Source organism: Mytilus galloprovincialis, chromosome 7, assembly GCF_965363235.1.
Source record: "Mytilus galloprovincialis chromosome 7, xbMytGall1.hap1.1, whole genome shotgun sequence".
Lineage (NCBI taxonomy): Eukaryota > Metazoa > Mollusca > Bivalvia > Mytilida > Mytilidae > Mytilus > Mytilus galloprovincialis.
Window position 1 is genome coordinate 56083732 of NC_134844.1, and position 27845 is coordinate 56111576.

General features: G+C 30.5%; 1 protein-coding gene across 5 annotated transcripts in view; it reads right to left on the reverse strand.

The window, feature by feature from the left end:
• The window catches only part of LOC143083331 (uncharacterized), a 74481-nt gene that overhangs the window by 34338 nt on the left and 12298 nt on the right, over nucleotides 1–27845 (reverse strand). Inside the window, exon 1 of one of the 5 annotated variants that reach the window (XM_076259591.1) lies at nucleotides 26080–26360. The exons of 3 other annotated variants lie outside the window; for them this stretch is intronic. In XM_076259591.1, coding sequence (XP_076115706.1) covers nucleotides 26080–26135 — 56 coding nt within the window. In that variant the 5' untranslated portion in view covers nucleotides 26136–26360. Of the gene's footprint in view, nucleotides 1–20888; nucleotides 20908–26079; nucleotides 26361–27845 lie in introns of those variants that run through there. One more of the 5 variants, XM_076259599.1, reaches the window with a different exon arrangement.

Genomic DNA, 27845 nt, shown 5'->3' on the forward strand with positions numbered 1-27845 from the left:
AATATTCAACAAGTTGGAAAAAGTTGTGGTTGACAAAAAGTTATTGTTTTAGTAAAAAAATGAAATAAATTAATTGTTTTCGTTTTTTATAAATCATTTAAAATTTCTGTCAACTACTTGCAGTTTTATATGGTTATAATTATTTCTTCATTTATCAGACTGTTATTTTAAATATTGAAAAAAAATAAAATATTTTTTTTAAATCACCCAAATATTTAATCTTTATTCTTTAATTATACAAGTTTTTTTTCAGTGTATTTATAAAACTTCAAGAAAAACAGAAGGATATTATCAATAAACATAAATAATAATCAAAACTATTTATCTTTCCAAAATGAGTATATGACACACCTTTTACAACTTTTCTGAAAAATATGACTAGAAAACTAATAGTAAAATTGACTACATAAGGAAAGAATACCCGGAATTTCTAACAATCACGAAAATAACCAGAGGCCTTGGAACATATCTATATGATGTCGAGATTTGATTGATAATCTATCCACACTAATTATTCATTTGTACCTTTCGTTTTGTGATTCTTCACCTGTGAATCAGGAATACTGTCACACGATTAAAATCACAATAATTCATCTTATAAAATCATCAGTTTTACTCATAATTTTTTTTCCATAAAAGGGACAGGACTATCTGATAACAATCAATTGAAAAAAATGTTATCAATAATTGAATTGAATTATCTATTAACTGATCTTTTAGCAGAACTGTTTTTAAAAATTTTGATAAAAAAGGCAATTTTATGATAGTAATACAATAAATTTTTTAATAGATAAATTAATCTATCAATAAATGTTAATCAACACTTAAAAACAATTCGTTACAAATATTGACAAATAGTTGCGTTGGTGGAACTTGGGTCCCACAGTGACACTAAGACGGAAGAAACCTCTTTTCCATGTCCTAACTTAGATCAAAAGTGTTCGTAGAATTTCTACTGTCATAAAGCTTCCGATTTCTTATTAGATCCTTAACTAACAAAGTATAAGTGGACGAGTTTTGATAGAAAACAATTGTCTCAGGCAAATACCGATACATGTAATTAAAGTCAAGTGATTTGTGGTTTTTAGGTCTATCTTTAAAATACTTTTTTCCAGAGTCTATAAATATATTTAAGAATGTTACTATTACTAAGAACTTTTAAAATTGAATAAATTTCTAAGAAAAGTCATTCAAAAACTAGAAAAAAGTTTATTTTGAATTGAAAAAAAAAATGTCTCGCAGTATGAGTGTCCATGAGGAAAAAAAAGTGAAAGACAACTTCATTATAAATGAAAGAAAAACAAAAAGTTTGTATCAAAGACTGTCCATGGAAAAATAAGTAGGACAAGCTGAACTACATTAGGGGACATTTCTATTGCTATAACCTGATGTAGGCTTTACAGAAAGACAAGAAACAAAATGAAAGCGATTCAACCTCCGGCTTTTATATATAATAATTAACACCATTCTCCGTGAGAAACAATATCCCATCCCACTTAATGAACAACCATCAAACTATGGATGGAAAACAAAAATTTGTTTATTAAAACCAGAATGGTGGAGTATTATATCACAATTAAGCGAATATGTTTACTGAACGCTATATTTCAATTTAATGATTGGAACAAAGGATCTTGGGATATCTTGTATAAGCAATAACAGATGAGAAAGATTATGGAACTGAGAAAGTATATTTTGACCATCTTACATTAATTGTTATTTCTATTTTTTACGGTTTCTTCAAACAACTGCCCAAAGTTAAATGGTGTTTTTATGAATTAAGTTTCTAATAGTAAACAAATGTTTTGTAAAACTGATAGCTTGACGACAATATAGAAGGTTTTTGGCCAATTTTGAGAATAAATTAATTCAAAATTGTTATATTTTTTTTATGAGAACTCACTATCAAAAGTTTAATTAAACTTTGATATGTATATATCAAACAACTGTGTTTAAATGTGTTTGAAATGAGGCAATGTTCACATATAATTATTACGAAACAAAACTTTTAAATACAACTTACTAAGCAAATACAGTTTTAACAAAAAATAGGGCAAAACCATCTGTTTTTTTTTCTTCATTTTACATTCAGTTAAGAAATCCCGAGTCAAAATGCACACCAAGAATATAACAGTTGGGGAAATCTTCATAATTGAAAAGAAAAAAAAGATTGAACATGAATGAAATATTTACCACTGGACTTGAATCAACCAACAATCAATCATAAGTGAAAAATTATGTTGAAAGCCTAATTTGTGTCACAAGACCTTATGATTGAATATTATGGACTACACTATGCATTAAACTGTACCAAAGATGTTGAACTTTAATAAGCTACTAAAAGTACTACATTAAGTAAACTTCAGTACAAAATACTTTCTCCCAACTTACTTGACTATTGATAACAATGAAATAAATTTATATTGTTTAAAATGGGTTATATAACTTGTGAATACAGTTCTGATGATAGTTTTTAAAAAATCATGAAAATTGTAAATTAAAAGAAAACACAACTCACTTCAATAAACATATGCTGAATATGTCCTAAATTCCTTTTAAATTAGTCAAAAACTACTCACACCTCTAATAAAATGTCCTAATTTTACAATAGACTTGATTATACTTTCATCAACAAAAGAAAAGTGGGTACTTCACCCATGGGAGACAACTCTTGAACAAACCATAACAACAATGCATTAATTTATATGACAACTGTTCATATTTATTAATAACAATAACATAAGAGCCCAGAAGAAAATTAACCACTTGAAATAAAGTGATATGTATTCAGTTCTACTACTTATCTTTGTGGTGTTTTTATTTTAACCTATTTCTTAATCTTTTTGTTTTCCCGAAAATTCTGTTTGGACAATTGACGTTTATGAGACCAAACCTCAGCCCTTTCGAGGGGTAGATAATGGGAATTGAAAGAAGGTGGCGCCCTCTTAAGACAATTGTTAAAGTGTTGAGATTGAATAACTCTCCTGATTCACGTCGAGTAGTTAATAAGACTTAATTCATATCTAAAGATTTTGTGTATTTTTCATGAAAGAAGCAAACATCATTCTTAGACTAATTCGTCCTAATGAGTAGTTTGCCGTGCGATACATTAACATGATTTTCACTACAAAGGCAAATCTCTTGTTAACATTATGATAAGAATTTTACTGAGAATAGAAGTACAATGAATTCTGTAATTGAGTATATCTTTAGACCTACTTAGCACTTTTACCGGGATAACGAACTTGGTGCCGGCCCATGCCGTGTCTCAAATTCGACAATTGGCAAGTGGAAGTTTTCCAACTAAAATTTCAACAATTTTTGGATTATAATTTTAGCGATAATCATACTCTTAATGAAAAGAGGAACTGATTTCATTTTAATTAATTTAAAAGATTTGATTAGTAATTATAAAATGTACTTGTTAATCAACTATTAGGTTCTTGGAACAAACAGCCAAATCTTAGATTTCCTGTCCTGCCTTAATTAACATATTTCACATGTTGATTTTCAAGAACTTAATACTATAATTTTAATTTTTTAAGCAATACTACATTTAAGTTGTCACAAAGTCTGGCTGAAATTCAGGTCTCATAGAAATTTATTAGGATACTGAACTGATCTAAAAAGATGGTACGGTACACCAAGTGCACGGTAAAAAAGGCAGGTTAAAATAATTGAATTTTGTCAAATTTTTATGCATATATAACTCAAAATTTTATAAGCAGTTATCAATTTTAAAATCAACTTGAATTATGTGATTTAATTAACTAAAGATCAGATAACTTGCTTCTTCGACATTCTGCCACGTTAAAAAAATGGAAAATTTCAGAACTTACAGTAAACAGGTCAAATTTAAAGTAAATTAATGAAAGCTTTATGCGACAAGACAAGAAATGACTTTAAACGATTCCCATGCTTCTACAAGCCATTTATAACCTCCAGTTCACCGACAGATGCAAGACTTCGTCTCAGACGTCAACAAGTTTATCTTTTTCTAGCACCAGTTACTGATTGTCAAAAAAGTCACAAAGAGCCTTATCAATACATTTGTCTCTGTCTTTTTAGGGGGAAATCTTTAAGAAAATTGAAGATAAGGAGCAAAGGTTCCTGAATTTAACTAATGTTGAAGTGGCATAACACAGCAATGCTTTGTCATTTTGATAATTTTATTTTGAGAATGTTTCATTTATCAGATAAGCTACTGATTTTTTTTGAAACTTTATGAACTGAGAGCTGAGTTCACTTAATACATATATCTGCCCCCTTACAATAGGGAAGGACACTCTGCATAAAGGTCAAAGAGGCGGCAACCCAATAACCCAAAGAACAAATATGTCCATTTCTATCAAGGGGTTTAAATTAGTGTTGGTAGAGGTCCAGGTCCTGTCTTTTCTAGGAGAGGACTTTTATTTTTAAATTACAAAAGTCAAGGACAGTACCATTCTTTGAACCTATGTTTTTTTATACACAACCATTGATTTCTTATGGGGGACCTTTTGCTTAAAATTCTAAACGGTCCTGGACCTTTCATTATTTCAAGCAAATTTGAACCAATGCTGAGTAGCAAGTCTCGACTTCTTAAATCTGAACACTAAAGAAATTAAACATGAAGAAAAATAAGATGTGAGATTTATACTTAACAAACTCTCTATGCGGTTTAAAAACAATCTTTCTTGAATACCAACCAACATTCTTCGTGCAAGCATATGTTAAACTAGATGTATTATTTAATGTAAGCATTTTGAAAATTAGATTCAAGTTTTAATGTCAATTTATTATTAGTAAGATCGTTCTATCATATCAAAAGTTGATAAAAGAATAGTCACAATTATTCAACTATAGCAGCATGCATTAACCTCTAAACTCATCCAATTTTCTCCTACGATTTTATGGGCTCTCTAAATTGTTGGTTAATAAAGGGTGAATTACAACTGCCAGATGCTAATCTGCGTTTTTTGCAAACAAACTTGAAATATTGCATTTTTCAACCCATTATTGTTCATTGCATTGCACATTTTTTGAAAAATTATTCAGTAAGAAGGTAGATCTTGTATGTTGTAAAATCTAATTGCTTATTTTTCACCTGTTGTTGCAATTTCCACTCGACTGATAAGAGAACAAAACTACTAAGAAAAACACAGTCTATTTTGATATTGAAAATTAGTTTAATTTCCAGCGAACAGGTGACTTATTCCAAATAATGTTGGGATCAAATTTGCCCATCAAGTATAAGCTCTAATACTTATCACAAAAGAACCCAGAGAGGGTAATCAAAAGAAATGAGGTATTTTGTTAAAACTTGATCCCGCCTTTGATCTCGGGAGAAGTAAACATTGAGATGATTCACTGACAATTTTTATAAACAAAGATGTGATTCTGATGAAATTTGGTTTGTTTCTGTGAAAATAAAATCATCGTTGTCTGTCAAATGTCACTCAGTTACCAGTATGACCTAGTTTTACCAGCGAAAAAAAATGTAGAGCCTGAATTTTAGGTATGGTTTGTCTCCTCCTGATGCACATCAAAGTGCGACAAGAACTTTGAACCCACAATTGATAGATTTAAAAATAACTCATTTTTTTTATGTTTTTTGCTCAGTTATTTAGCCTACTGCTGTATTAATACTCAGGTTTATTTTTTTTGGTAATAATATTAATAAAATAGTGACATAGTATGGGAAGTGATGAATTGATTGTCAGAAGAAAAAAAATATGGCTGTGGTTTGAAGGGCAACAATAGACAAAAAAAACTTGACAGTAATATCAAAATTTAATCAATTGTCAGAGAGAAAAAAAACTGGAACAAGAGGTTATTATACTTAAGTTAGTATTCAAATACCTTTAAAAATACACCTTCTGTCTATAGATTTTTTTTCTGATTATGTAAATGTTTGATCTACTGTGGTTTATGGCCAAAGAATATTTATACAAAGATTTAATACAAACAGGTTTCCCAGACTTGGGTACGGGGTAAACCAGCCCAAACCCCCCCTTTAAAGAATGAAAAGAAAAAAAAAATGGTACATTTTTCTGACCCCCCATCTTCTGAGGGTCAATACATGTACTTGTTGCAGAAATTATAAAAACATAACAAGAAATATGTCCATTCTAAACACAGGGTTCAATACAAACACTATAAATATCCCATTTCATAAATCCATTACATTTTTTTTTCAATAACCCCAAGTAGTATAAAAAGTCACTTGGTGGCGCTGTTATCTGACAATGATCTGACAAGACCATGAATGTGATGTCACACTACAATAACACCCTGATGTCAGATAATCTACACCATAATGTACATATCTGATTCTAATCTGGGAGAGAGAGACAAGAAGAATGTAGCTTGATTGACAGGGGTTGTTGATTTCAATTAAAAGAAGTTGAAAAAGAGACCATGATGACCTATGTTTTTGCTTTTTTAAACCCTGATATAATCTGTAAATAAGAAAAGAACAAAATCTAAGACCACAGGAACAAATCTTATTCCCCCATGTGGTTGGCACTCTAATAAGGGGATGCATTGACCAATATTCAAATTGTAAGAATGAAGTTGTTTTCTGTTTCAGATTCATTAAGTGATATTTCCTTGCAATGATAATCCAATGTGCTCACTGATTTTAAATTTTATATGCTAAAAGGTGTTGCAAATGTAATGTTCCCTATTCAAACTGGAACCTTATATCTCAATTCATTGTAAATTCATACATTCAACTCAAATTATCCGATGCACATATATATTAAAACAGGCTCTTTTAACTTTAGAATTTCTTTTTATTGGGAGATATCCTAACCCATTTAAGTTGTACGGACTACTACTCTATAAAAATAAGAAGATGTGGCATGATTGCTACTGAGACAACTCTCTAGATACTAGAGACCAAACAATGTTGAACTGAACAACTACAGGTCACTGTGGCCTTCAACACTCTGTACTTTTTTTAGGTACCTGCTTCAAGGTATTTTTTTTAACAGGTCTCAATCAAATGTCCAAGTACTAATAGAACATGTATTTTGACCTTTGGAATGTTCACCAACCTTTCAGAACTACGAAAAAAAAAACCCAAAATAATACAAATGCCTTTTAGGTCTATACCAAGGTTCAAAGCCTTAAAAACATACACACATGTGGATGGTACTTCCTTCCATCTATAAATAGCTTTTTTATGGTCCACAGTCTCAGAATTACAGAAAAAAAATCAAATAAGACAAATGCCTGTTAGGTTATATGAAGGTTAAAAGCCTTAAAAACATACACACAGAGGTGGATATTACTTCCTTCAATCTAAAAGCAATTTTTTGGGTTCACATACTAAAGTTCTTGAAACCTCTCAGATGAATGACCATTGGGCCACATGTACTCTATTTTTTTTTTTTTTTTGAGGTTCCTGACGTACATTGGGACATTTTAAATGAATGACTGTTAGGCACATGTACTTGGTGCATCCCTAAATCTTTAAAGTTATGATCAAATTTTACAAAAGTTAGGTGTTGAAATCAGACTGATGAGCTGGAAGACTGTTAAATATTGTGTAAAGTAAAGCTGTTACTGAACAATACTTATTTCTTCACTTTTTCAAATGACTCTTGATAAGATACAAAAAAATGGTTAACAGCTATATAATTTATGCTGTAATTAAAATACAAAGAAATACCAAAAACCTTACAAAGCCATAATTGAAAGCTTAAATAAAAATAACAGAATGCAGACAAATTGCATTGCATATATTCAAAAAACAAAAGTTCTCACATGAAGAAACGTGCATGCAGTCACACTGATTCTGGGACAAAACATTAAGTTTATCTTGTACAAAAAACACAGTTCAAAACTAAACAAAGAATCCTCAAGTTCACACACAAAAACATATTAAGAAATCCGTTGTTTACAATTATTATCCTTATCTACGATTCTAGCAGACGTTAAGAATGTTGACTTATGTCAGATGTGACTGCATGGAATGGCTACATGACTGACAATGATGCCACGCTACATTTGACTCGCCATAATAAATGTATCAAAAACCTTTGTGGAATGACATTCCCATGAAAGTTTCCCATTGTTCAAATTTGTAAGTTATTTAAGGTTTTTAGATTACTATTGTGACAATATGTTTTTACATTCTATGAATTTGATATTTGCTTTCTGGTGTTTGTCTTTACCTTCTTTTTTATGTATTAGATTTGTCTTTTTTATTTAATTGAAAAAACATCTTCTGTCTTTTAAGATGATTTTTTTTTTAATGGTACAAGGTTTTCATTGCAACAGGCCAAATAGATGTCTACTTGTAAAGTCATCTCCATCTGCAGGTCAAAAGAATCTTAATATAATACTAGAACACACCCGTGATATCACAGGTACGTGACTGATATATAACTATGCGTATGCCTTATTTTAGTATTGGTATTGTCATCTGATAAAGTCATGCCGATTATAACATGTATAAGGTGCACAGTTTTCTCTGCTTTCAAAATCTTTCTGTTTGAACCCGTCGACCTGGAACCTATCAATTATTGGTAATATTAATAATTTGGAAAACAAAAGGGCCTGGAATGGAATATTTTTTACTCAACAGTATACAGCAAAATTCTAAATACACTGTTTGGTGGTGCACCTGTCTGATGCGGAACGTACAGATAAGGTAGTGGTAACAGGTGAATAAACTATTGGTATCGGTGTCGGACTCGATCCGGAACTTCATAATTATTGGCAATATTAATTACGTGGAAAACAAATGGGCCTAGAGTGGTGTAATTTTTAATCAACACCATTGTCCTATATTAGTTATATATAAAGTTGATTCATCGTTTTTACGTGATGACGGCTGACAAATTGGACCTCGTAATTTTAGTATTATAGATTGTATAAATCCAGTTTCCACGTGGCAAAATATAAAACAAGAAGATGTGGTATGATTGCCAATGAGACAAATCTCCACAAGAGACCAAATGACACAGAAATCAACAACTATAGGTCACTGTATGGCCTTCAACAATGAGCAAAGCACATACCTCATAGTCAGCCATAAAAGGCCCTGAAATGAAAAATGTAAAACAATTCAAACGAGAAAGCAAAGACTGCATATAAAATAAAACCAGTATGAGATTTATTTTTAATTCCAGATGAACACTGTAACTAGAAAAGCACAGACACGAAAATAAATTCTAACATTCACTTTTGTCTTTCCAGCTAGGGACAAAATAAATCAACAAGCTTTCATACCATATTTCAAAATGATCATCAACTAATCTTCAGTATAAAATAAAGAGATGTGGTATGATTGCCAAAGAGCCAAATATCCACAGAGAAGAAAGGATGAGGATGTAAATAACTATAAGGCACTGTCGAACCATTGAGTAAAACCTACCTCCTATATATAGTAAATAATTAAAGGCCTTAGCATTACAATATGTGAAATAATTCAATAGAGAAAAACAAAGCCCGATTTGCACCTTAGAACAAATAATAAAGTTTATTATAAACTTGGCACAATATATGTAATCTGCAACCTTGATTTGTTTTGGGACTTTCACTTAATGGGCTTTCTTTATATCCTACAATGTCATGGCAAAAAAATAAATGTGTAATTCTTGTTAAGTAAGGTTTGAAAATAAATCTTCAAACAATACAATGTCAGTCTGCCTCTCCATCACAAATAAACGCTCATTAAAGATACATTTATCTCTGTACCTCCTGATTAAAAGACATGAGCAAAGACAAACACTCTAATTTATTTTACATCAAAATTCACTCAGTTTGGCAGCAATTAATAATCAGTATGTAGATTTGGGTTGATAAAATAGCATGATAAAACACCCTGCCTCCTGTCTGGTCACAGTCCAGTGAGAAACAATGGAAAAATCTTATCTCCCAAATTCTCCTAATCACTTCACATGCAATCAAACTACAGCCAGTCGTGTGGTACCATGCACTGTTGTTTAATCAGATAGAGTACCATGTGAAGAATTAACAATCAAAAGAACCCACCATTTGACATGCAAGAAATCGTTAATTGTCATATTTGTACATTTTATATTCAATAATTCTTTTTTTCCTATTGTATTAGCAATTTTGTGGTAACTGTTTGTTCTAGGAGATACCAGCTTGGACAACTGCTATTGAAAAACCATAAGGACAAGGCTTCATACTGAATGGTTTGTTAAATCCCCTAGTCATTAACCAAACAGAACATATTATTTATGGAAAAGGCATTAAATGAGAACACCCATAATTTACAAATTCTATAAATAGATAATGGTTTGTGATTAACTGATTGTAGATTCTATTCTACATGTATTTGTATTTGGTTTAAAGAATTAAATGTTTAAAACTGACTTGTTGTAAACAATCCCTTTGATTTTAAAGATCACATCCAATAATTTATCCCTTTAACCCTAACAAGATTTGTTGAAAAGCAATACAGCCTGTTTTTCTTTACACTGAAATTGGTATAGATAAAAGAGTACCATTGCATACTTTATTTGGACAGGTTGTATTTAAACTGTGTCAATTCAGTCTAAAATGGAAAACATTTGCTGAAAGTATAATGTTATACAAGTTCTATTATGGTTATTCCGAAAAGTGGTATGGCCCAAACATACATGTTTCTACATCAATGGTGAACAATATGATGAAAGACTTCACATTTTATGATTTAGACTCTCTAAGTGAACTGGTTGTAGACATTAGCCATTTTCAAAATGGGGGGGTCTGGTTCCATCCATATGTACCCATTCAAATGCATTGATAGTCAAAGGAAAAGGAGGGGCTTCAACACCTGGAACCCTCACCCTGGATCTGCCAATTTTTAAAGTGAAGTGGTGAAAGCCAAAAGACCTCTCATTTTGTGATTTAAAAACTCTAAGTGAACTGGTTGTAGAAATCACATCCAATAATTAATCCTCTTACAGAGACTATTAGCCCTGACAAGATTAGTGTAGAATTTTAGTTGAAGACCTCACATTTCATGATTTAGACACTCTAAGTGAACTGGTTGTAGAAATCACATCCAATAATTAATCCTGTTACAGAGACTATTAGCCCTAACAAGATTAGTGTAGAATTTTAGTTGAAGATCTCACATTTCATGATTTAGACACTCTAAGTGAACTGGTTGTAGAAATCACATCCAATAATTAATCCTGTTACAGAAACTATTAGCCCTGACAAGATTAGTGTAGAATCAACAGTAGTTTTTGACATGTATGGTAGAGAGGGTGATAAGTTGTACAGAACAATGATATTTGTTTATTTTCTGATTAGAATAAGATTGTGGGAACTCTCCTTGGAATTGCAGCCATTACTGCTAGAAGATCAAAAGAAAACTTGTTATGAAAATCTGTAATTATGCATGTCATTAGCTAAAACTTGGGTCAGGGATGTGTTATGTTAAGTAAAAGAGTCAAATTTTCTCATGATGACATGAACTTTGTCTTGAATTTAAACACTGTTAGGGAAAACTAAAGGAATCACTACTGCAGCATTTGTATTGGGTATTTCTTGTAATTGAAGGAGTCAATTAATTCCATATCATAAATCCAATGATATATTGTTAGAAATATTATAAAAAATATAATTTAATTTAAAGAGAGATAAAATATCATTCGCCCAAACTCTGTTTTTCTTTTAAAATTCATTCATAGTTATCTAAATAGTAAAATTAATGAAATAAATTAGAGTTATCTCCCCTCATCAACATTTAACCAATGCCCTATAAAACATGTATTTACTGTTCTTTGTAGATTACAAGAAAAAGACTTCATTCTTTGTTTTTTTTTGGTTGGGTTTTTAACATGAAAACAAAAGTTCTAAAGAGAACTCCACATTCCTACATGATGACTATACAGCTTACATTATAAATAATTGTTATTTATTTGATAAACCAGTCATCAGATGTTGTTACAATAGAAGCAAAAGTCTGTCAGAATATGATAAGCTGAAACAGTAGAAGGAGGGCCACACTTCAATTTTATCATCCAAATGAATTCTTATCTACTTTTATTCCATTAGGCAGCAACCATTTGATTTTCTGGGGGGGGCTATGGTTTTTTTTGGAAAAAAAAGTTTGTTTCCAGTTTTTGGAGAAAAAAATAATTTGTTTTTGATTCTGAGAAAAAAAAATTGTTTGTTTCACCCTCAGCTGCCACTACATGTAATGCTAAAATTGAAAGAAAAAAATTGTTTTCGACTTGTCGCAAAAAAAATAGATTGTTTTTCGCCACAGGCGAAAAAAAAAATTTGTCCAGAAAAAAAAACCATAGCCCCCCCCAGAAAATCAAATTGTTGCTGCCTTAGAGTATAATGATTTCAATATGAGGATAAAATTTTAATTAAAGTAAGGGGGTAAATGTTGCCCTGTTGTCTATGAAATATGAAGTTTTTGAAGAAAAAATTAGATCAGATATGGACTTTGAATCTAGTTGGCTTAATTAACCTACATTTTGATAGAAATTGATCACAACAAAGATCTTGCATTCATTTAAAATGTTGGGGTCAAAATTTCTGTCAAACTTGAAGCTGACGAAAAGTAAAATTGATAAAGATTGTAATACTTGAAGACAAAAGGAGAAAATTACATGATATATCTGCTATTAAAAAAGTCCCTCTTAACCAGAATATGAACTCAACTCTTTCTTAGCCCAAATATTTTTATTGAAAAACTTTCTAATATCTATGAATTCAAACAATTTCTGTCTGGTATAATATATCATATCATCACCAAACGACCAATGGAATTCAATGATAGAACATTGAATATCTGTCAGTGAACAGACAAGCCCATTGACCAATTAGATTTAATGCTTGGTCATGCTGGGTATCTGTCAATAAAATACAGCTAATCTACTTAAATTACATGCATTTCTCACTGTCTAAGAGCATTAAGTTGCTGTGTTAGATGGTAGACACCCCTTCTCACTCATGGCCTGTGTCCTCTCATACAATTCTTCAGTCTCATCGATGAAAGTTAGATTTCAGGCAATTAAAGCAATAGAATGAAAAGAGCCTTGTTTAATAGGGTGTTTTATGTTCCGTTCTTCAGCTACAAAAATTGACAAAAAAAAAATCAAGATTTTTTTATCTGCAGATATAAATTATGTAGGTCACAATTCAAATGCCATAAACCCTCTTAAAAAACAGAATTGAGCATTGTTTAGTTACCAATCAAATTCAGTTAAGAACTAACACTTAGAATGGTATAAATAAAGACGCAGCAGCTTTTGAACAACAATTGGTAATTACAGAATTTATCTCTCTAAAACATTCTCCTCATTCTGCTAGTGACAACCATCCATCACAAATGCCATTACATGCCAGTAAACATATAGCACCTAAGTAGAGAACCCCATGGGGTGCCCCTTTCATGTCAATAGAAGCATTTGACTGCTGATTTTTGTTTGTTTAAACAATGCTTGAAGATGTAGCTAATCAAGTGCACCTAATAATCAACAATAGATTCCTTAATAATGTGTAACCTTTCAAACACAGCTAAGTACCAAAAACATCAAAGTAAAACAATGGGTCGTAAAATGGTAAGTATAAAAAGGTCAGTAAAGCTGCAAACCAAAGCAAAAAAAAACCAACACAAAATCAACTAGAAAACAATAATTTTACAGTTGAGCACCAAAAAATGAACAGCAATGAAGTAAAGCAAAAAATACTAAAATTTTAAGGAAGGAAAAAACTGAACAATAAAATTCAATGTAAATTAGACTAAAATGACTTTATGTTTAAAAGTGTGAAATTTCATAAGGATTTTTTTTTCAAAAGCACACATTATTTCAATTGAAATAAGCAGATGTATACAAAAAAAAACAATGCATAGAATCCAACTCAGGATAAAGGGGGGTTCCAACTATATGTCCCCATTTAGATGTAATGATCATCCAAAAAAAATAGGGGGAGGGGGTCCAATACCCAGAACCCTCCTGGATCTGCCACTGCTGCACTCCTCCATCATTAATAACCATATCTAACTTTTATACAGAGCTCTGTGTAATGAAAACAAAGAATGATTACCAGTAGCACTGATTATAATTGTGTTAAATTGGGGTTAATCGACTGTAGTTACATCTGTAACAGTTTAACTTGACAAAGGAACGTTAGTTATGTCAGAAAATCCTGTTTATCTCCCTTGGTTATCTGTTTAATGACATTCTTAAGTAGCTGATGATTGGTGCTGAAATCTGCATTATAATATACAGATAATTGTACTAATGGGATGGCTTCATAATTACTTAACTGCTTTAACTGTCATTGCTGCCATGATTCTGCTTTTTTCCATACTTGATGATTTTTGGGGGCGTGGCCAAAATATTAATGTGCAGTCATTGTGAAAAATTTAGGCTTAAGTTTTTGAATGATATAATACAGAGACAAATATTTTAAAAAGAAATTAAAATCTTCAGGTAAAAAGGTCAGATTAAATAGGATGCATCAACAAATATTTTTACATTATTTTTTTCCATAACATCCAATCAAATAGTAGCACATTAGATTTGTCATTGTTGTTCTTATGTTAAAGAACGGATTTAGAATTTTAAGGACATTTTTTTTTATAGAATCTATTTCTGCATGATTAAATGAAAAAAGTTCTAATAAACTAGTATTTCCTTCTAATTTCAATGGTTACATAAATAATTTTGACATTATTTTTTTCAGTTTTGAACAGAAAATGATTATAACAAAATATTATCACAAATTTTCTGATAACAAACACAAGACAAATCTCATCAATTTTTCATGCTGTTTAATACAAAAAAAATTGATGGACAATATAAGTTGTCTGACATGAGATTTTCCTTTCATTACAAAGCACTTAATAAACACACAATTACCCTTAATCAAATTATCTTAGCTTATAAAACCAACACAAATCTCTTATTAAAACTACACCACTGCTCCATAGTACAAGGGCCTCCTGATGTTCAACGAAATTACTTGTAAACAGACCATAAACCCAAAAGGACCTAATCACAACAAACACACACCACAAAGGGGTCATTAATTATACACCCATTAGATATAATTATATTATCGTAGACAAAAGGCATTCCTGTTTCTTGTTCCTGCTGGGATGCACTAGCGCTGTAAACTTAAGTGCAGGTTGAATGAAAATAAACTTTGGCTTGTCCTGTGTTTACATCTTCCTCCTTGAAACAATAAGTTTGACAGCTGCTTGGTTCCACAATTCCCACAGTCCTTGTAATGAGGCCTGGTAGGGGGTAATGTCATTTCAGGACACTTACTTATGTTTTGTCTATCGCCCACTATTTTTTAAGAAAGAGAATTGTTAATTTGGTTATTTTTAACATTTTGCAAGCTTTTCCTTTGTTGATAAATAAAATTTTCAGATTTAACATATTGCTATCATCTTGTCTTTCTTCATTTTAAAGACATAAAAAAAAGGGGGGGGGGTTCATACTGGCTTTAAACTTTAGATAACCAGTGAGCCAGGTTCATAGCATGTACCTACTATAGTCTACAAATTCTTTAAGGTAATCATTAATTCTTTGGCAAAGATTTTTTTTTCAAATTTAATAAACCGTCATAATATAATTAAATTTTCATGTTGGAATTTTTAAACAGGAGATATGAAAAAAATAAAAATAATCTCTTTTGTTGTGACTCGTAACAATAAAAAAGTGAAAGCCTGTATTTCACATTTTACAACTTTTTCTATGCTTTCTTACGTCAAACACCTTTGATTGACCCCTTACCATCCATAATTGTATGACAATTTCCAAAATTTAACAATATGCATTCCTTCCCTTTTTACCCTGTCCCATTTAATCATAACGTGTTGGTCCCCTCCTATTACCCAAACACAATAAGTATTATACAATCTGTATTGTTCCCCGACAGATCTCTCCCATATGTTTTATTGGAATACTAAACCTCTATTATGAAATACTATATTTACGTTTATAATAACATTTTTCGGTCCTTTGTTCGTTATAGAAGCAGATGCACTTTCCAAGTCGATTAGATCTCAAAATATAATGCGGAAAAGAATAACTGAATTTAAGTTATTATTCTATACCTACCTATTAAAAAATATGCAAATTTATTCAACTTTACAATACGCAATTTGATGTAAATGTTCAAAAAAGTAAACAAATGTGTTATTTATTTAAAATGTGTTCTTCAGTTTATCTGTCCTCTTCATTAATTAGAACTGCCATGCATTCAATATGAAAAAAGTTCTCTTTCACAGATTTTCAAGACAAATTTGTAAGGATCAAGTCTATATAAGCCTGGCCAAGATTTGTAAGAATCGAGTCTATATTAGCCTGGCCAAGATTTGTAAGGACCGAGTCTATATAATCCTGGCCAAGATTTGTAAGGATCGAGTCTATATAAGCCTGGCCAAGATTTGCACACAAAAAATTTACACAGAAAATGATTGCAGATCTTACAATTCAATAAACATTGTTTTGTACATACTTTCAATTAAAGTTGGATGTTTTTTTGTGAAATGTAGCCCTTTAGAACAATCTGTGACAGATTTGATATAGTAATTTTTCAAGCATAGGCTTGCAGGAAAAGTGTAAAAACTGCTATGGAGTAGAATTAAGGACCATTGATGTTGATCAAGTACCATATTCTGACTCTCAAATACTACTGTTGCATTTATTAGTCCATTTGTTGCAATGATGCATCATCATGTTGGCCCTTTTTATGACTTGTTTGAGCCATTGAAGGCAAGAGCCATCTCAGTCTACAGTTAAATGTTTCAGAGATATTTCATTAGTTTTGTCTATTAATTCCTGATACTTTTACCAACATTTTAAAAAAAGAAATTAATTTGAAAAAGGGGAGATAACTCTTTCTTAAATTAAAACTTTCAGAATGCTGTATGTATGCTTAATTCAATGCATTAAGTATAATTTAACAAAATCATCATTGTGATTATAGTATCTAGAAATAACTAAAACTCTTAAGGACAATAACTTGTGTCTATTACCAATGCCACATATATACAAATTCTTGTCTTTGTGTGGGCTCTTAGAAAAAAATAACAATTCATCGTTTTTATTGCAATAAATCTAAGTACTATTTTTAAGTGGAGGAATCCTTTCTTAATGATCTCTATCAAATAAGAATAATTATTTAAAAGCCTGTAATTAATACATAAAAAGCATAAAACAAGAGAACTTTGTACAATTAAGGCTGTTAGTTTATCCATTTATTCGTTTCTATTAGGCTAAATTGTTGCAAAGGGTTACCGAGGATTGTATTGAAAATGGAAGATATTAAAAGCCTATCGCAATCAAACTCGGCCATAAAACCTATAACAGTGACTATCTTGGTCCCAAATTAAAGTAAAACGCAATGAAACCGGCTTATTTATTGCTCATTGTCTGCTTGAAATTGTCTTATTGTTGTTTTCCTCTTATCGTACAACATGCCATTACAAGAAAGCAACGTCTCGCGAAATGTCGAAATGAGACAAGCATTAATGTCGTCAATTTGCAATTTGTGCAAATTGTTTTAAAACTGTAAATAAATTTATTTTTCAATTTGTATAATCGTTCGAAAAGAAGATTCTACACTTAGTCAATTTATATAATTTTATTGCTCACAAAGACTTATCCATAAAAATAATTCAAATTTAAAAACTTTTATCAAGTTTGTTTTTAGAAAATTTCTAACATAAAAGAAATTCAAAACAGAATAGTCAAACTACAAAAGGAAAAGAAAACAATAAAAATGTTTTAAAGTAAACAATGTTATACAGTTTTATATAAGATACCCTTTGACTTTCCAGCATTTTGTTTCCTTTGATATTTTACAATTTGAAGTCATATCATAGTTTTAAATGGCTATAATATAAACTGAAAATAGTCCATATAAAATACAGAAGCTAATATGATTATAAAACCTGCTTCAACAAGATATAATAACCTTTTATTCTGTTTACAAATGTTTAATCAAGTGACAAATACAAAAAAGTGCCACATGTTGAGTTCAGAACTAAACAGAAACCTGCCAATTCAATATTAGGAAAATTAATATCCAGTGGTCTCCCTTGATAATGTTGGCCTACCAGAAGAAGTCCCTCACGTGGAGTTCTGAATTAAACAGGAAATATGTATGTATACCTTTACTGGTCAGAGAATCATGACCTTGTTGTGTGGTACTCATCAAATGACAACTGAATGTATAAACTCAAAATCCTGTCTTTATTCTTTTGATTAAATGAATGGAATTTTTCCTATTGATATTGTGAAATCTGCAACTCTAAACAAGGGAAACCCCCCAATACCCAGTCATCTTTATAAATCAACATATGACTTTTGAAATATGTATAAAAGTGCATGGAAAATAACCATCAATTTAAATCTTCAAATTTTGATAACTTTTATATTTATTTATCATTAATATGCAATTTAAATATCACGACGTGCAAAATCGTCACACCAACAAAAGTATATTTTTAGGCATTACAAATCAAATCAAAGAGGACATACATGTGATATCCGATTTGTCTTAACAATAATTAAATAATGAAGAGAAAGATATTGTCTCTCATCAAATCTTAATATTTCAATTTCTAGCTGAAAAGATTTACATTTTTATGAACTCCAAGTAAAAATGGTCATTAAGTATCACAATATTTCAATCTTTTTTTATTTTTTTTCAAATATCGGAACTTTTCAATTACTTGTTTAACAATTAAACATTAATTTAGAGTAAAAATTCAGGAACATTTTACTATTTTAACATTTAACTCCACACCTATATCTAAAAGCTACATCAGTACTTACTCGACAATGCGCTTAGTCTACCTCTCTATGTAATCTGACGCATGATGTGTTAAGGGAATAATATTTATTGAAATTCAAAAATAACAAATAACCAACAACAAAAGTTTTTTGAATTATCATAAAAATTGAAAATACAATAGTATGACATCTATATCAACTCAATGACGTGTAAAGTGTGGTTACAGTCCGCTGAATCTGAAGCCTTTTATGAATACGGTAGTTTTTACAAACTGTTAATTTTCTAACTGTGGCTCTTGTACCGTAACGTTACCCTGTATCTGTATTTACCTGGTGAAAGTTCTTTAATTTGTACCCGCACGTTCAATGAGGGAGGGATGGATATTTGATGACAGAATGCCAGTGGGAGGGGTATTTGATGACATATTGAGGGAAAATATATGAAAAAAGGTCAAGTCATGGATACCTGAAACTGTATCAAGCATACCAATCAATGTGATGGAAGCATGAAACCTTTTTTTTGCAAATTGTTTCCTTGGGTACCATAATATGTTGACTTAACAAGAGTGCACACGCTGAAATGTCTCGCCTTCTATACTAATCATTGATATTATGTTGATAGTCCTAAGTATAAAGCTAAGCTTAATTACAACTGTCACATAAACTTAACATTAACCAAGATAACTAAACAAAGACCAATGAACGTTGAAAATGAGGTCAAGGTCAGATGAACCATGCCAGGCAGACATGTACAGCTAACAATGCTTCTATACAACATATATATTGACCCATTACTTATAGTTTAAGAAAAATAGACCAAAACACAAAAACTTAACACTGTGCAATGAACCGTGAAAATGAGGTCAGGGTCAAATAAAACCTGCGCGACTGACATAAAGATCATAAAATATTTCCATACACCAAATATAGTTGACCTATGGCATATAGTATTGGATAAAATGACCAAAACTCAAAAACTTAACTTTGACCACTGAACCATGAAAATGAGATCAAGGTCAAATGACATCTGCCCGCTAGACATGTACACCTTATAATCATTCCATACAACAAAAATGGAAGACCTATTGCATATAGTATGAGAAAAACAGACCGAAACACAAAAATTTAACTATAACCACTGAACCATGAAAATGAGGTCAAGGTAAGATGACACCTGCCAGTTGGACATGTACACCTTACAGTCCTTCCATACACCAAATATAGTTGACCTATGGCGTATAGTATTAGATAAAAAGACCAAAACTCAAAAACTTAACTTTGACCACTGAACCATGAAAATGAGGTCAAGGTCACATGACATCTGCCCGCTAGACATGTACACCTTACAATTATTCCATACAACAAATATAGTAGACCTATTGCATATAGTATGAGAAAAACAGACCAAAACACAAAAATTTAACTATAACCACTGAACCATGAAAATGAGGTCAAGGTCAGATGACACCTGCCAGTTGGACATGTACACCTTACAGTCCTTCCATACACCGAATATACTAGTCCTATTGCTTATAGTATCTGAGATATGGACCTGACCACCAAAACTTAACCTTGTTCACTGATCCATGAAATGAGGTCGAGGTCAAGTGAAAACTGTCTGACAGACATGAGGACCTTGCAAGGTACGCACATATCAAATATAGTTATCCTATTACTTATAATAAGAGAGAATTTAACATTACAAAAAATTTGAACTTTTTTTTCAAGTGGTCACTGAACCATGAAAATGAGGTCAAGGACATTGGACATGTGACTGACGGAAACTTCGTAACATGAAGCATCTATATACAAAGTATGAAGCATCCAGGTCTTCCACCTTCTAAAATATAAAGCTTTTAAGAAGTGAGCTAACGCCGCCGCCGTAGCCGCCGCCGGATCACTATCCCTATGTCGAGCTTTCTGCAACAAAAGTTGCAGGCTCGACAAAAACCATGCAATTAAGTACCAACAAAATGCGTTTATTCCATTGACAATTATGTTATTTGCAAAGTTACTAAAACTTTCCTATAAACTAGGGACCAATCCAATGAGATCTATTTCTTTTAACATCAAATCTTAAGTGTCTTGACAAAAATATGTCAACTCTTCTGTCTTGACCAGATAGCTGGACACTTAAAAAGGAAAAGAAATCAAAACACATACCTAACCAAAACGTCCAAAAGTCCATATTTCCCAAATTAAAACTTTAAAGTTCAGATAGTATAGTTTACCATAGTACACCTAGAGTCCTAGACTATATATTCTTTTTGATTTACAAAACAGTTGATATTAAGACCTAACTTTTAAATTCAAAACTAATATTTTAACTTTATATTATCTTCATAGAAAAGAATAATTAAAGTATTTAACACTTCCATTCCTTGAAAAAACAACTGGAGGTGAAAATTAATTGTTTAAACTATTCTTTTCTTCTAACAATTGAATTTAAATGTAACATTGAACAGAAGTCAAATACCGCTGTTTTGTAACAATAAAGATTACAATGGGCCAAATTCAACAGCCGCCAAAAATTACTTATCCTAATATTGAAACACCGAATATAAACGTTCCCGATTAAAGCTATTGTTAAAGGAACAGATTTTTACTTCTAAAATAAGACTTTCACTCAACAACATAGAAATTATTTATATTTCAATTTAAAATTCAATTGTGTCTGTATTTAACTTTGTAAGTAAAGTACATACGACTTAATGTGAACCATGATTTATTTTTGGCGGACCTACTTTTACTTTTTCTTTAATTTTGATAATTGACAGAACTTAACGATAAAAGTAAGAATTTCAAAATAACATAATTATAAACGTGATTTATTAAAATTATACATTATAAAATCTAGTTGCTTCCCAGTCTGAACAATCATTTAATCCTTAACAAAAAACGGTATGTCATTCGTGTAATGTTTAAAATGCAACTAGTTTTATCATTTTATTACAAAACATATAAAAAAAAGTTCTTATGCATTTGTAAAATGTTCTTTTGTGTTGTTAGAGGAGAAAAGCATATATTAAGCCAAGCTGAAAAATAGAAAGTAAATCAAACAACACTAAAAGTTGATTTAAATGCCGAACAATTTGAATTTAATGATGTACTATGACAAATCAATTCTACCCCCTTCTTTTGTAATCCGGTCAGAAATTTTATATTTTACTTTTCAAACGTTAAAGGGGCTCCTGTCTCTAATATTCCATATATAAAGACATAATGTTTTTCAATAATAGTCCCGCTGTTTGTAAGAATAGAATTTTCTTTTATCATCAGTTTTATTTTCTGAAGTTTTCAGTACATCAAAGGCCGATATAGTCGTTAACTGCATTGTCATACACAATGGGTGAAACGAGGCATCAAAAGATGGGATGGTAAACAATTTTGTTTCTGATTTTAAAAGATGATGCGGGTTATAAATTATCCAAATAACTTCCAAAATGTTGTCCCTTAGAAGGCTTAAGAATACAATAGAAAATCATGCTATATTTGTACAAGGACAATTCATCATTTTCAAAGGATCCATGAAAAGTTTGAAATTTTCAATAAATTTATTTAAAATAGCAATTGAAAATGTCAAATGACCAAGTGTTATTTTATTTGTCTTCCAGCATTTTGTTTCTTATCTTTTTTTTACTGTTACAGTGACATTGGTTGCTGTCTTGTCATGTGACGTTGGTTGCTGTCTTGTCATGTGACGTTGGTTGCCGTCTTGTCATGTGATGTTGGTTGCTGTCTTGTCATTTAATCTTCTTCAATTTACCATATTGGTTTGTCATTTATATCAAGCTGTTTTTTGTCACTTTTGTCAAGTCAGGGTCTTTCATAGCTGAATTACATAATATGGGTTTTGCTCATTGCTGAAGGCCAAGCAGTGACCATTATTTCAAATCTATGTAGCAATAGCTACCATTGTTTCATCAATAAATAAACTATTGGAACTCTTCAGAACAATCAATTCTAGCCAATATCTGCCAATCACTGCTTATCATGATGATCAGTGATCAAACATGATTATCTGCTGATAATTAATTAGATTATCTCCCCTTGCCTCCTGCTGATTACTGACTGACAAGTCTGTCAGCATATGAACTAATTATTAACGATCTAGAAAACCAATAAAATTAAATAACATAATAAGTCTGGTTATATAATGTATAAAGCAGTCACAACAGGAATCCTGGCTTTTGGTAGGTGCTAAAGATATGGTTATTTAAGCAGTCTTATGATACACAAACACGCCAGATTTTGAGAACTCTGATTATTTGGATAAGGAAGGTTCCGCTTATTAAAATGGAAAGTTATGTAATATTTAGCAATACTTTCATAAAGGTTCACATTGATAAACTAAAGGAGAATAGAACACTGGAACAAAATGTTGGTTTGTGTCTAAGGTTTTTAAAAACAAAATTTGGGATAAACAAAATTTCCTAATTCAGAGAAAATTGGGGGGGATGTATAGAAAACTTGATAAGAGTACTCAGTAGCATTAATGATTTTACAGCATCAAAGGCCCTTTCTACATAAAAAATTAGCGTAACTGAACAGGACTGATATAAGAATAAGAAAGAACTTACTAAAACAAACAAAAAGTGGTGTAATATTGCTGAAAATAGACAAAATCTAAATCTTAAATCTTACAAAAACTAAATTCAACTTCAAAGTTTGGAATTCAATTGGCTTTTTTCACAAATGCAAAACATGCATATATTAATCAAGCTAATATAATATAACTGGCAAAATAAATCTCTTGCTTACTTCAGCTGTCAAAAAATGCAGCTAAAAATATTTACAAATTAAAATAAGAAATGTAAGAAATATGCCAATCTCTAAATGTCATCTCTTTCAAAAAAACTAACACATTTTTCTTCTTACAAAAAGTGTCAAGAATTTTATGATAAAAATTATATAAAGTCAACAAGCAGCTAGGATAAAACAACAACATCTCTAATGTTATAGATAAAAGAATCATTTTCATTTTAAATCATGATTTTTTGATAGAGTTAGAAAGGTGTCCTGTTGTGTTGTAAATGGCCCAAGAATTTACCACAGAACTTTGTTCAGAGAGATGCTGAGATAACAGTATAAAGAGATAACAAACAGTAAATCAGTAGGGAGGGAAGCAGAACAAACAGTAACCCAGTAGGTGGGTACCAGAACATTTGTGTTAAAGACTTTATTCTGGTGGTTTTCCTCTATAGGCCATTTAATTTCAGAGTGGACATTTTTCATAAATCACAATTATGATCATATCATGACAAAACATAAAAGAGCCAAATGTCATTATATTTATTAATATTTAATATTTATAAAGATATAGATCTTTACATTTTATTTGGTCTTTTGATTTTTACAGATGGTTTGTTCATAAATTCAATTTTTAGTATTTCGTTCTTACTTTTATTTATTAATTTATATGAGCATTGCTCTCAGACCAGTATCCAATGAAAATTAAAAAAAAATGGTTTATCTAAATCAATAATGAATGGGAACATATCAGTTATAGATCAAACTGCACATATAATAAAAAGTGGCTAAAATATGTCCACAGTCAACAAACTCTTAACTGTCAGCATTTCACTTTTGAAAAGTTTAAAACAACATAATTATAATAAGCTTATTCACCCAAAATTATAAAAATTAACTTTCAATTTTCATAAAGTTTTAGTCAGAGAAGCAAAAAGAGATCACTCAATATTAATAACTAAGTAATAGGGTGTGATTGGTTGATTGTTTTTTACTTGCTAAATGTCCAGTAGCAAGTACAGTGGCAAGTATTTCATGAATCACCAGGACACTTATGAATTCAGATCAATTCTTTAAAACTGAAAGATTATGATTTCAATCAACTATTAAACAAATTCTTATTTCTAATTATCTTTTGAGATAATTTGGAAATGTGTCACTCTTTGAGTTTGGTATTTCTATGTACATGAAAGAAACATGAAAAAAATGTGTCAGTTTTGTGACTATTGTCATTTTTAAGCAGTATAATAAATTTTAAGCAAATGTAAAAAAAAAAAAAGCATGATGTCTATGTAATATTCTCACATAAATAAAATTCCAAACATTAATGGAGTTGGCAGTTTGATAAAACTGTCATTTAGAATGAAAAAATGCTTCAAAAAAGGGGAATAACTCTCTGTCAACATTATAAGATCCATAACAGAGAATACAAATAGAGAAGATTTTAATAATAGGTGTAAATAAGTTATCTCTTTCACTAACATAACCAAGATGAAATTTGAGAGCTTATATTGTTTCCTTTTAAAGTTTTTAAGCTGAGATCAGTAAAATATCTTAATTTTCCATATATAACTTTACAATGATTTAAAGTGTAAGCTACCACTATGAGACTATGATACTATCATACCATGACAAATAAAAATCAAAGTTAAAAGATTTTTTTCATTAAACTTGCTTTTATAAACCTCAGATTTATCTATGAAAAATCTTAGCTAAAATTGATACAATGTATAACAATGTATAGCAAAATCCCAATTCTGCAACATTTAAAATTAAATTTACCATTTGAATTTCATATTTTATGGAAAAGTCTTTTTTATCTGATCCCACACTAAAAAGATTTCATTAATTCGGTCATCAAAAGTAAAATGATTTATAAACTTTTTTTCCATACATAGACTAAAATTGAAAGATAAATATCACTAACTGCATAAAAGCTTTTAACTTTGTATTCTGAAGTAGATTTAAACTATTTCTGTAAGTGTGTTTAATAATAAGTATAACTTTATAAAAGTACAAATTATGAAATGAAGAGTTTAACCAACAATTAATATGCTACAAAGTCTATTTATTTACATAATTGACATTAAAATTAAATCTCTATAAATATGCGAAGTAAAGTGCAAATTAAAACTGTCAATTTGTAATTTTAAACCGAAAATTTGTAATTTTAAACTGAAGAGGGACAATCTTTTAATGAGCAAAGGAAATACAAAAGATAATTTTTCCTACCAGTATTTTGATGTGTGAATATCATCGCAATGCCTTTACAGATAATAATATTGCATTTGAAAGAAGCGTAAGAAAAATATCAATTTTCTGGTCGTTCTCGATCAATTTTTAGTCCCTGTCTGTGGAATGCTAAATCCAAATCATTTACTTTAAATTAGTTTTATCACTTTATTCAATAAAATAAATTTGTAAGAAATGACTTGATAACAATGGTTCTATTCTACATTGATATATTGACAAAAGTTAAACATCTGAATAGGCTTTCGAAGCTATACAGGGATTTAGAGATAAAGCATAGAACTGACGGAATCAATAAATGTGAACTGAACAATATCACATATTAATAATATTAAAGAAAAAAAAAAAGACCTACCCATGATTAAATGTAAATTCCACTTCATCTTTATAGTCTAGAAGATCACATCTCATTTTACGTTAAACTGGGACGTACATCGATAAATGTTACTAATTAAAGACCTCGGCTAAGTGTCATTTACAAAGTTTCTTCACTTCTCCGCCCCACAATCCTACTCCCGTAGAAGTCGTCGTAAAATATATGTGGTACAATATTGTGTTGACACCCTGAGGTCATTGATAGAAGTGCGACCCTTTAAGTAAATACCAGTCTCTGTCTAAGTGAAGTTTTTCTCCTATCGTAATATCTATTGTTCTCGTATAACCGGTGGTCTTAATACAGCTGATATTTGATATAATTTTAATTGACCAGAAATTTTAACAGTTAGCTACTTAGAAATCGTGTAAATAAATTAATACGTGAAAATGATTGGTTTTAAAAGGAACAACGTTTGCTTTGGCCCGTGTGAGTGGCCAACTTATTACGTTCAAACATTGAAATATTAACAGATAACATTATACTCAAATGAATGAAATAAACGATATAATTTATTTCCAAGTTCATCGTCATAGATAACAATGTACACAACACAATTCAAATATATTTTTTTTCAATCTTGACGAAATAATATAAATGGAAAAATATAGCATGTGCGACCAGGGTTAAGGTAGTCTGAAACATCAATTATATTGTTCAATAAAGAAATGACAACTAATTATTCTAAATTATAGTTTTGTCGAAACTTTGGGACGTTTGTCTAACAATAAAGCTGTTATAATGTCAAATGCTAAGGATTCTAACAAAAAGAACCCTCACAGTGAAGTATTGTTATTTTTTATGGACCGACAAAGTCATAACAGTAAATAGATCCTAAATCAACTCTAAATGATTCTACCAAGTGCTTGATCGTCATAGATGTTAGATATCAAAAGAAATTAGATTATGCATCAAGCTAATGTATAGGTGTCTTATATCAACTTGCAGAATATTATGATCATAAAAGAAATTTTGGCTCATTCAGAATATCAAGAATTGAAATTAAAATGATTTCCCCCTTTTTTGACAGGGATATGATCAGTATAAGGATAGAAAACTTTATATAGCATTTTGCTCATTTTGAATACAAAAAAATGAAATAAACATGATTCCCCCTTCTTTTTGACAGGGATATGATGCAATGTCTTCAGAATAAAGATCATAAAAGAAACAGAAAACTTAATATAGCATTTTCCTCATTTTGAATACGAAAAACTCCAAAAAGTTATAACGCTCCCCCTTTTTTAAATGAGATATGATGCAATGCCTTCTCATGCATACAAAAAAGAAAATTGAACAAAAAACCCAAAGAGCAATTGGTGGCGACAAATCTCGGTGATAAATGTAAATGAAATTAGTAAATTGTTCGACAACAATACAAATAGATTGATTCATCACACTAACAAAATATCTTGAATTACGTTAAACATTCCGATGCTAAAAATTCCAATACACAAATCGTTCATGCAAATATTCTGCATCGTTTTCCATTGTTTAGGAGCGTGATATCGCGTCTGATTTACAAGCATTGTATTTGATGCCAATTCGGGCAACAATATCATCAGTTTGAGTTTTACACTGGAATGAATTTATTGTTAGATCAGTCAAGCCACATTATACAATTTTGAAATAAACTAAATTACAAGACACGGTTTATGGGGGAATCTTTACCATTTTTATGCAATGATGTATGATATAGCATAGATTAGTAAACTCGAGATAAATTTCATATCAAGTTATTTTTTTCT